Consider the following 12210-nt stretch of genomic DNA (forward strand, 5'->3'; position numbering starts at 1 on the left):
GCACAGAATATACCAAGTTTGGAACAGCTTTACTCAAACCACTTAAATACAAAACTGTATTTTAAAAAAAAAGTAATCACTTCTGGTTAGTATTGTCTTCAATGGTGCGTATGTGTATTTTGGGGAAGAGTGGGAAGGTGCAGAATAGAGGGCAAAAAGTATGTTTGCGTTCCGTAATGATTTTTCTATTACCTATGTTGATGGATCACAGATGGACAGGTGTTAGGAAAGCCATTTAACCTTTTTAACACTGAGGGTGAGTTAAGGACAGACAGACTACAGCAAGGTCACTGACCATCACCAGCTATTTTCATCCCTTCCACCACCTCCAAATGTAAACAGAGGAGCCAGTAGTTTCCTTTGTAATTATTTCCACCATACGAGTGTCCCTTACTCTTAAAATGTTTATCGAACTTTTTCTCTTAGTTTCCCAGTTTCTTTGAGTAACAGTTCATTCAGTCAATTGCAGAAGTCTTTCCTGCACTACACCAACTTGGGATACGCATTTCTAAAAGGTCGGCGAACATTTAGAAACTATACTGGGTCAAGAGGAAGTTGCTCAACTACATCTAGTTTAGCTATTCATAGTATAAAGCTAAGTTTTCCATTCAGACTCAAATGAGTGATGTGTGTGTAGTCTAGACCCAGTCTAACAGGGGTTACAGAGCTGTGCAGTAGGCACAAATCCCATCAAGACCCCATTCTGGGTTCTTACATGTTACACAGGCAAACTTCACTTGGCTGAACATCCATCTGGTGCAGAAACACACATAGTTTGAGTTAAGCAGACATCAATAAATGGATACTGGATTGGCTTTATATATTGCTCCTACTAATCCTTCTTTTCAGCTCACTCATCAACTGCAAAAATCAAATCAAGGAACACGCCAATGACACACCTTGAGGGAATCAATGGCTCTTTCTATTAATTTATTAATATTTAATAGCTATAAAAGTCACCATCACACACCATCTGTCAAAATAAAATGGCCCATCACGAGCAGCACGTACCCAGGACATGACTACTAATATCATCTGTCAGTAAGACCGAGAACTCCATACCCTACCCCTTCTGCAAGCACATGCGTCACACTCTGCATCACCTGGTAGTACTGGTGCTGCTGCTGGTGCTGTTGGTGGTGCTTCTGCTTCAGCTTTTTCCATCAGCTCTAAGATTAGACATGATCACTGTTTAACTTCACAATGAAAATGGTCCCACATGTAACACAAGGGCAATCTTACTTCTTGAATCTGCAAATCCTGAAACTTGTCGCATGAACAGGTTACTAACACTTGTGATTGAGCTGCAGTTCAATATTTTTTATTACAGAAAAAACATATCTTGCCTGCAAGCACCAAAAATTTCCTTGCAAGTTCTCACATGTACTTCAGAACAAGAATAAAGCATCATACCTACATAAGCTCAGAGCCTTTCAATCATTCACCTCAGTATCTATCAACATCAGATAATTTTGATCGTCATTAATGGACAGGGATACTGCATAAAAATCACATGTTCGATGACCAATCTGCTCCTCCAGTGATGGAAGATGACTGGATACCTATGTTGTTTTTGTTCAGCATATTAGCTAGCCTCAGTCCCAACACATGCTGAAAGTTATGGTGGATAGACAACAGTTTAATAGATTCTTTCGTTTCTAATTCAATTCTCTGGAAATGCTATTACACACTTATCTGCCTGGAGGGTTCCCTCTTACAAAGGGACGGATCTCTTTCCCGCCTAAGAAGGTGTGCCTAGGACTGGTGAGCAGGTCAACTAGAATACCTTCCTGAGAGCACTTCGTACTTGCAGTTCAGAGACCTCAGCATGTTAGCTGGAATACAGAATCACAGAATCATTTAGGTTGGAAAAGCCATCGAGTATACTGGTGGCTGGATGCAGATGAACGAATGCTGGGTTGCTAAGGCTCAAGCTGGCTAAGGCCACACAAACAACAGTAGGTTATTTGGCCTCTGACTTTCTAATCTGACATTGGCTCAGAAAGAATGTGACACAAGGGACACTGTAATGACAGTGTTTTGCAGTTTGTTTTTTCTCTTAAATAAGATCTAAAAAACCAGGTCACTTATTCTATGCAACTGAAAATACTAAGACTTTTTCTTTTTTTCCCCTCTCAAATGATTTCATTAACATGGCCAAATTGGCCATGGCACTTCAGGTAATTACACTCTGCCTCTCTAAACTGTTACAGTTTTAGCAGAATGCAGAATTTTTCACTGGAACACAGTTGTGCAGCTACTGGAAAGTTCTTGCTTATTAACTGCTACTGCGATGGATCCAAACCTAAAATGCAGACACGCCCATGTAAGTCTGTTGCTCAGTCAGGGTCCTAAATCTCTTTGGGACTCTGCAGCTGAAAAATACAAAATCAGTATCTTGCATTTTCATATCAAAGTTAATGCTAATCTTACACTGTTCTGTAAATTTATCACACTGCTCTCAAGTTAATTGCACATGCATGTTTAGTCAGGAAATCTTAATGAGACAGACACAGACAAGAGAGTTATACATAGAACTTAACCACTGTGGAGCCTCTGCCACTAAGCCAAAATGTAGAAAACGAATCTTGGTAAGTTACAAAAATACATTTGCCATCAGTGTTTCATGAATACTTACGATTGTTAATCACAAGTCCTGGAAATGGTCTGTAAAATTAAAAAAATAATAATAATAAAAAAATTTACTGATTCTAAAATATACTGCATGGGGTCTCCCTCCCCAGGCAGCTTCACCTAATGGTTCTTAACAGAGGTCATGCTAAAAAATGAACAGAAAACAAAACAGAAGGAACCATCGTAGCAGCTCTTGGGCACCATGGTTTGTTCACTAGCATTTTGAAAATTAACATACACAGAAAGATCTAAATCGCTCCTTCAGTCACGGCTAATTAACAAGGGAGCCACCTCTTCTTCAGAGCTCAATTAAATAAAATGTATCAAGCAAAAGTCCTTTCAGTTAGAACTCTTCATGATTAAGGGTCGAGAATTCAGACCCCTTAGTAAAATATATTTAAGAAATTTATCTCTATCTAAAGATAAATTGAAGCTTTTAGACTCCTGTGAAGCAGTCTATGATTTGAGAAGTTATATTAACTGATAAATTTTTATTTTCAATTCCTGAACTCTTTCTGAGTAAGATTCCAAAGTTTCATCTATTCTGCTTCATGCATGCAAATATACTTTGTATATACGTGTGTGTGTGTGTATATATATGTCTATGTAACACCTAAATAAAATTCACTTATATTGTAATTGGACAATATTGTATTTTTAGGTATAGTAGATAAACTCATTCTGGAGGAAAAAAACCATTAATCAAAGAGCTTACCGTAACTCAGGAATTTTAACACAACTGAAATACTTTAAAATATTAATACTACTACAAACATACTGTTTACTGTCAAGAGCCAACAAGCTCTGGACCCATCTCAAAGCTTGATCTGATAAACAGGAGAGCAAGGCCCACAACACTTCAGGACTCTGTTATATAATTTGAATATATTTCAACTCTTGCTGTAAGACAGCTCGCTGCAATATGCAGTATTAATAATATGCCCTTTGTCATCCTAAAGTGGACATGTCCTCCAAAGAGTTATTCTCCTTCTTCATTCATGCTATGAACATCTGGGCTTCATTTGACTTGACATATTGTTTCCAAAAGAGCCAACATCTTCCACTATTTAGAGATGCACTGCAACTTCTATTCTGTTGAATCTCAATTTATTCAAGCTACAGGGCTGTCCTCCCAACATCTGTACCATCTGATCAATGGCAACTACATACCGAATGACAGTAAATTTGATAAAATCTGCTGATTCCAAAATCTTCCTCATCGAGCTGATTTCCAGATAACTGGGAGCTTTAAATGTCACGCCAGGAGGCATCCCATCCACCACCACACAGCCAGGGTTGATAGTGATTTTTCTGTATGGGACTTTCACAGGAAAATTCATGCCAATGGCTTCACCTAAGTGAGAGACGTCATGTTTATTTTCAAGCTACATATTTATGATTACGCATTGAAGAAAAAGTCCTCAGTCGATTAAGAAACTAAATGCAAACCCAAGCTTTCTATCAGATCTGAAACTATAAAATCCACTTGACAATTAAACCATTACAGTGTTAGATGTTTTGGATTACACTGATGAATGTTACTACGAGATCATTAGTTACAACTTCAACTCTAACAGCTCACCACATAAAGGACCCAGATTCTGTTTTTACTAAAAAAGCTATAGAACAGGATATCTAAGGAAATAGCTACATCAAGGAAGACAAAGCATTTCCTGCAATGCGCACAAAAAGCAATTCAACACAGCACTAGTGAAGGAATTCCAGATAAACAAACTCAGGTCATTATTGCTGTACAACGCAAATACAAAGTAGAAATAAAGAAAACCATACACAGCAAAAAAGGTTAAGTTTCGTTTTAAAAATTACTCTAGTCTCAAGTATTAAGACATCTCTGAAGCCCTAAGAAGAATCATGGTTTGCCAGCAAAATAAATATTTCATCCATGCTTACACAGAAATAAACAGGAAGGGGGGAGAACATAAAGAAATCTATACTCTTGGGATTTTTTGTTTAAAACACCAAACAACCTACATCGCTTATAAAAGATTCTTTTTGAAGTCAAAGCACAACGTCCATACACAATTCTCAAATTTGTTCATTTTAATGATCATATATATCATTCCCTGTGATGATTCAGTAACTTCAATATGAACAACATTAATTGCATTCACACCTACGTAAAAATGAGGAGTAAGAAGCAATTACCAAATTTCCGGCTAAAAAGATCATTTACTTGCTCTCTCAATTGTCTGGCCTTCTCCACTTTTGACAGTCGCTCACTTTCATCATCTGGAAGAAATTGTTAGAATAGCCTCAGAAAGAAGCAGATTTTTTTTCCCTTAAGCTTGTTTATCATTGCATGTTTACTCAAAGCAGGTATATCTGAATGCTTCAAAACAGGCTCTGTCTTTGTTCCTAGTTTTAGCAGTAACACAGAATGGTAGAAATATGCAAAAATAGATGGTTTTTAAGAAATCTGTGAGAAGCGTCAAAGTATTTACATAACCAACATTAGATTTACTATCTAGAGATGATTTTGTAAATTTCATCTAAAACCACAAATTATATTTTATTTTCTTACAGTACATATAATGGTGGGGAAAGGTTAAAGCGAAAGTGCCATTCAACAGATGGCCACAGCATGCAATGTTCCTCACGGTTTCTAACGAATGTAATCCAGGCCTGAGAAAGTAGTAATCGGTGTTAAGACAAAACAGTTCAGTCTGCATCGTTATTCAATTCAGTCCGAGTCCTGATCTCTTGAAGTTGCCAAGAAAATTGCAAATCAGTATTTAATTTATTGCGTGAGAAAAAAGGGAAAAATGTGGATACTTCTTAACTAGGGGCTGGACCAAGAATATTCCAGAGATGTCACTGAATAGATATTCATGAGTGTTCGAAAATATTTAACATCTCAGCAAAAAAAGAATGCTAAATTATGTTCTTTGTTGACTGTACTTATATTTCAGTGAACCAACTTGATTGTAGGAAAAAAATTCATCAGACTAAACAAATGTCATGGAGAATATAAGCACAAAAAGTATGATGTGAAACCTGACAGTATACACACCTGGTATAGTTACTTGAATGATGTTAAGATCTTCAACACCTGCAGCTGTGTTCACCACTGTGTTTGTTGTGGTGCTTGCGGTATTTGTTATATTAGATGAATTATTTTTTCCTAAAAGTAAGAGAGTTAATTTAAAAAACAGTTGTAAAGAGCCCAAAATCTTGTTTGTCATATATAAAGAAAATATTGCAAAATAACAGGTATTTGCAAAATTTTCAATGCAGAGCCGGTCCCATTTTCAACATGGGTTCAGCTTCCAACGAGACATACTTATTGAAGGTACACACCACTCTTGTCTTTCCAACCCAAGAGGAGAAAGGGCTAGATTAAAGACAATGTTAATCTTTACCTACCTGTTTTTCTAAAAAGACTATTAAGAAAAGGAAAAAAAGAGTATGTGGAACATTTATTTTGGTATTTTTATCAACAGAAAAATCATAGTACTTGCAGTTAATTCAGTAACACCTACTGATCCACATGTTTGCTGCATGCATTCACAAAAGAAATCCCCTACAGTTAGATTTGTAAGCCACACTGTTCAGTGGCACAAAGTAGCGTAGTTCAGCTAACTCAGTGGGGTTTTGCCAACTCATAGTAACAGATAATAATATGACTCAAAACATTTAATCCATGACCTGCCTGACAATTTTCTACTGGCTATCTGCACTCCTGTCTGTGGAGCACTTCTCATTTAGATGACCTATGTATCAGGAGCAAATAATTTATCTCTAGATCTGAATTACTTCTGTAAATCACACGTTGCTTCTTACATTTTGATAAAAGCTAGTAAAGAATATATTAGCGGCTTGATTATTGTGAATAACTTAAAAAAAGGTATACTCCCTTGCTAAAGCTATATTAAAACTGTAACTGGGAAGTGCTTTTCCCATCTTAAAAACAAACAAGCAAACCAACCACAATGTAGACTGAATCTTTCAGGAACTCATTAACACCATGCAGCACTCCTGATTTGTATTTAATCCTTGAAAGAGACTGTTATCTAGAACATTAAGCAGTTGCAAAACTCACTTTGGGGGCTTCTAGCAGAACTTTCCTTAACAGCCGCCTCAAACATCTCAGGCCTGCAAACAGATTGAACATTTCATGTACAGTAATAAAATTACATTCATCAACATTAAAGAAAATGAGATTTTCTAATATTAATTTATTAAAGACAGGAACTAAGTGGTATCATAAATGCTATGTTATTCTCAGCCAAACAGAGCCAAGAATGCAATGGCTGAGAGGCTCCGCAACTTCTCTTGCCACTGTTTCTACACTGGCACATGGGTATCTAGACCTCTTCTAGATAAGAAAAATAAATTCTTACAACCCCCAATATATGAGTCTCCACTTCTCAGCTCTTAGTACACTGCCGGCAAGTTTTATGAGTAACCCATAAGCGCTCCATGCAGTAGGAGCTAAACCAGTGATGTGATAACTGAAATGGACTAAGAAATCTGGACTTGCTCTTCCTCCAAAAATGGTTGTAAGTGTCTTTCAGAACAAAAAGAGATTACTATATCTTGCTCCACCTCTACCAGAGCTTTCTGACCATTTCCTCACTTACTAAAAATATTCCAGTGTGTATTTTATAGAGTAATTTAGCAACTCAGCAACACAATTTCATTTTTTGGTCTACATTTCAATTCTCATAGAATGGATTATCAAAGACACATGGGAGTCTTACTTTTTAATAATGAATTTTATCTTCGATTTGTTTCTCAGGATCTTCTCTAGTCTTGGAATTCCAAAAGTAGAAGGTCGCCGGAACGGCACTCCCTCAGGTAGTCCTTCCACGTAGAAAACCTCCGGGAAGGATTCAAACAATGCAAACGGCACCTTCACTGGTTCAGTCAGTCCCAGAGCTTCCCCTGAAACGCAACAGAGCAAATAAGCTACCAGCTAGATAACTGATGTGTCTATAAAAAGGAAAATCTCAGGTATAAATGGTATATAATAGTTGGCACATACATACTAGATTAGGTGGAACCAGCAGGCTTTTGGTTTTTTTGGTGACAGCTATGAATAGGCAGGAAGAAAATCAACAGTCTCAAACATAACTCATTCTGTTGCAGTAAATCTGACCATAATTTGCAGTTGAAAATATTAGTATTTATAGACAGCTCATGCCACTGGCTTGGTCTGCATACAAGACTGTCCTGTTTGTACTCTACTTTGTTACAGGCAGTGTATTGTGTCTTTGTCTCTGCTAGAGAAAGCACCAAGGGCAGGCAACGTTAGTGTTCTTGTTCCAAAAACTGCACTCAGAAGAGTAATGAGAAGTCATTACTTCCAAAAGTCATTAGCTTCCAAACAGCCTGCACCAGAAGCAGCACTGGGATATGATGGAGCATGTCTCTCCAGATACCATCCATAACGTATCGAGTCATGCAGAGGCTGAAGTCATACAAAATCCCATTCATAAGCAGAGTGAGGAAAACTTAAAAGATGTGCCAGGATGTGGAATCACTATGTCTCTGCGTCATTAAAGTAGTAATAATCCAACCACAATTTCTCCATTTACAAATCCAAATAAAATAGCTAGTGGAAATGTGACACAGAATTGCAAGCAACCTACAAAACAATGAGCTCAAATGAGAGATTCCTAAAGTACACAAGGATGGCAGGACCTTTGAAATAAACATGAATATATCTATCATATGTCTAACTGCATGTTCATAAGAAAGACTTCTCAGTAAAAAAGAATCAATAAACTTACCACATTTTTCATTAAAAAGATTTTCGACTTTCTGCTTTAAGTCAGTAATTTTGGCATTCCATGCCTCTGCCAGGAGGAAATTAGAAAAAGTAAATCAACATGCACACAATGAATCAGTCCTTGAAGAATATTTTAATAAATGTTTAATAAATTATTATGCTTGATAACTGATTTACTATGACAGTAAAATGCACAAAATGGCTATCATTTTGCAAACGACACTGAAACATTCTGCTGCAGTCTAAACCTATATCCACATGAATCCTCATTTTCCTCAAGCTCTGAAAAATACTGCTAACTAAAGCCAGGGCAATTAAAACTGAAATTAATCCAAGCATGATCCAAATTTATGATATCAAGCAACATAAAAATTACTCATCTGAACCAGCACCCAAAATAGCAGCAGAAAGTTCTTCATGTGTTCAGTGACACAGCCCTGAAACACATGCCTCTCTCTTGAGACCTGTAAGCTCTATCATAATTTCAACTTCAGTGGGTAAGATCAAATGTCCATCTAGCTCGGCAATTTGCTTCTGACAGTGACCAGCAGCAACTGCTAAACCAGTTTACTTGTGGCTGCAGTAAATGGTCCATAGCTGGTCTACAAAACTAAAAGCTCAGTTGAAAGTTTAAAAAAGTTGCAGACTAAAGCTTAAAAAAAGGCGAGGTCTAACAATAGCAAGCAAATCCAAGAAAACTGTACAGAACTGTGAATACGAATGCCGCCCATGCCAAAAGGAGCAGTCACACCAAATCAGTATCTTACATTCATTCTAAATTGGCTCAGTAGGAGTAAAAAATTCCTTTGTTTCACGTTTTATGACCATATTGCTAAAAAGAAAGCATGGGACAAATACAAAAAAGCAAATAACAACAAACTCCTATATAAATATAAGCAAATAATCTCAGAATGTAAGGATGCTGAAAAAAAAGGTTTCATGAGACTTGGGAACTGCTTAGTTACTCTGAATACAGTCATTCATCTCCCTTGACTATGAGGAATTCACCTGGGTTGCAAATTTGACCCTGCTTTCAATGCAAAGATTTCTGTGCTAGAGCGCTGCACAGACAGGCCTGGTCCTCCATGGTTAAAAAGCTCCGGCCCAATGCTCATGAACACAACCACACGGCTTCCAGTCCTGTCTGGCTTTTCCTTTACTGATTTTCCAGAACTGGAGAGGTCTATAATGGCGATCTTGCAAAATCGGCTCTGATAGATCATGGCTTACTAATGTTAGTTCAAATCCTTCCTAGTTCCTACATACCACTCGGGTATCTTTGCACAGTGATGCTCAATATTTCAAGTTTGTGGAGTGCTTATCAAGCTTATGCATAATATCAGATCTCAGCTGGGCTTACGCTCTCTGGTGGTACTATGCTCCTTCAAGGGTCTGCAGCAGTGTGAAATAAGAGAGCAGCAAAAGTCTAAAGGGACTGATTCTGAACCCAAGTTAATAAGATCTAATGGACCTGTGCTGCATTTGTACAGCATTCTCCATACATCCTCCAGGATTTCTCCGATGCAGATTACTCTACATTTCATGTACATGAAAACAAGAACTTCAGTCCTTCACTAACTGTAGAATAAAACATTAATTCAAAATATCTCTGATATGTAATCACCAGAATTTTCAATACCAACATTAATAGAATGCATGTGTGCTAATTTCCACAACATTTACCAAAAGAAAACTCTCTTCCTCGTGGCTTGAAATTCATATTGGACCCATTGGTTTGAGAGTTAGTTCGAACATCTGTTGTTTGTGGTTTATTAGGACCTGTAAAAAGACATTACATATATACATGCAGAGAGCAGAAGCAAGACATCATATGAAAAGAACAACACATCAGACTTGATTACTAGAGAAAACTTAACTTCTGAATCAAGAGTACAATAAAAAAAAACCCCTTAAGAAGTTCTTCTAGGGTTGTATTTAAGCATTTGGTACTACTGATCACGTCTGTCATCTCTCTGCTCAGGAGTACACCAGTTCCCACATCTCTGCTTGGAATAAAAAGCCCAAGCAAGCTGTCAAACGCCAACATTTTACATAACCATCATCTGCACAGAATCCAGTATTACTCAGAAATGAAAAATAAAGCTGTTTCTATATTAAAGTGTATCTGGAGCCCTGAAATGAAACTGAGTTTGCTACATGAGGTGCATGTATAAATTAACTATGGGCTATGAAAACTGAGAACAGAAAACATTAGAAGAATAGAATAGAAGAACAGTAGAAGAATATTTAATGATGTTTTTTCCATACCTTCTTCAACAGTAACTTCAATCTCTGGGACCTTTGAATTGCCTGCAGGACTTCGTGACCTTTTTGAACTCTTTGGACTCGTTGCTGGAAGTCAATATAATACAAGGTGTAATGCACAAACCCTCTATGATGTATATAACCTGCACAGCTAATGAAAAAACAGCTGTATTCTGAAAATTCCAACAGACTGAAGAATCACTTGTGTCTGTACTAAGTACCGTCTGCATTGCAAAATCTGAACACCACAGTGATGCTCACAGCCTTAAAAAGTGCGTTTAGTACTCTTGAAAAAGGCAGGTATCACACCTAAATTTTCACTCCACTAATTCAGAACAGAAGACTTCATGGTTTCTAAGTGTGAGGGACAGCTTTGGCACTTTTTATTATCTAAATAACAAAATTATTAACTTCTGAATTTTTTATAGACAGCTTAAACTTAAAAGACTTTCTTTTTTATTCTTTTCTTACAACACTTCATTGTTATTTACTTCAGTTCACAGCTATAAGTTAAATATGGTTTAGGCCATTAATAGAAAAATAACAGTTGTCAAAATTGGGTAAATTCCATTTTCTGTATTGGAATAGTCTTAAGTAAAAGAAAAGTAGATAAATTTACGTTTTGAGTAACTTTTTCAAATAAAAGCAGATTTAGAGTCTACTATGCTAATCCTCTCAAATAATGCCTTTCGTTTGCAACACCTGTATTTTTCAACCACAAAGATCTCTCAGTCTGCTAAGGAAGCAGAAAGTAAGTATTTAGGAATTGATGGCAGCAAATAATACTTAATTGTTTACCTTTAGTGTTTATTTTACTAGCCAGTCCTGGAGGCAAATAAGAAGTGACAAGCTCAGGCCTAAAAGTTGAACAGAACACAATCCAATCAATTACACATGCAAAAAAAAAAAATACAGCAAAATGTTACAAATTTCTTGGAATTCAGTTGAGTTCCAATTTACATAACATCAGCTCTCTATAATAAAATTCTGCTAGAAGCATGGGTGACTCTCCATCTACTATAACCACAAAAAGTTAGAAAACATAAAGCTGCATTTTCTACTCTGTAATTTTCTTCTGGGTTTATTTCAAGCAAAAAGATAAAGAAAAAGAAGGAAAAAAAAAAAGAAGGAAAAAAGCTTCCAGGTACAAGGCCATTTTTTCCCTTAGATCCTAGATGCACGAAACGCGCAATTTATACATCTACATAAATTTAATGAGGAAGGTATATCCTTTTATGAGATAAAACATACGTGCAAAATGTTCTTTCTGTTTCATGGAAACAGAATTTAGGTAGCATTTAAAGCCTAAAGTTGCTGGGAAGAAAATCAAATAACTTCAAAATCAGGAGTAAAAATAACTGAATTACAAACATACTTTTTAACAACAAATTTGATTTTGCCACTCCCACGGACAATTCTTTCAAGGCGTGGAATTCCAAACCATGTGGGACTCCGGAAGGGGATTCCTTCTGGCAAGCCTTCGACGTACAAGTACTCAGGGTTTGATTCAAATACAGGATAGGGAACTTTCACTGCCTCTGAAAGCCCCAGAGCTTGGG

The 12210-nt window shown here is 36.8% G+C and overlaps 1 protein-coding gene across 15 annotated transcripts in view; it reads right to left on the minus strand.

The window, feature by feature from the left end:
• GTF2I (general transcription factor IIi) overlaps positions 1-12210 on the minus strand; it is an 80845-nt gene that overhangs the window by 5332 nt on the left and 63303 nt on the right. For 13 of the 15 annotated variants that reach the window (XM_072882587.1, XM_072882589.1, XM_072882590.1 and 10 more), the window contains 12 exons: positions 12027-12210; positions 11450-11508; positions 10655-10738; positions 10070-10165; positions 8388-8453; positions 7356-7539; positions 6695-6747; positions 5666-5776; positions 4801-4884; positions 3805-3988; positions 2639-2667; positions 1104-1169 (listed from right to left, as the gene is read on the minus strand). In XM_072882587.1, the coding sequence (XP_072738688.1) occupies positions 1104-1169; positions 2639-2667; positions 3805-3988; positions 4801-4884; positions 5666-5776; positions 6695-6747; positions 7356-7539; positions 8388-8453; positions 10070-10165; positions 10655-10738; positions 11450-11508; positions 12027-12210 (1200 nt within the window). The other 2 variants (XM_072882584.1, XM_072882586.1) reach the window with 2 other exon arrangements.

Source organism: Ciconia boyciana, chromosome 17 (assembly GCF_034638445.1).
Source record: "Ciconia boyciana chromosome 17, ASM3463844v1, whole genome shotgun sequence".
Classification (NCBI taxonomy): Eukaryota; Metazoa; Chordata; class Aves; order Ciconiiformes; family Ciconiidae; genus Ciconia; species Ciconia boyciana.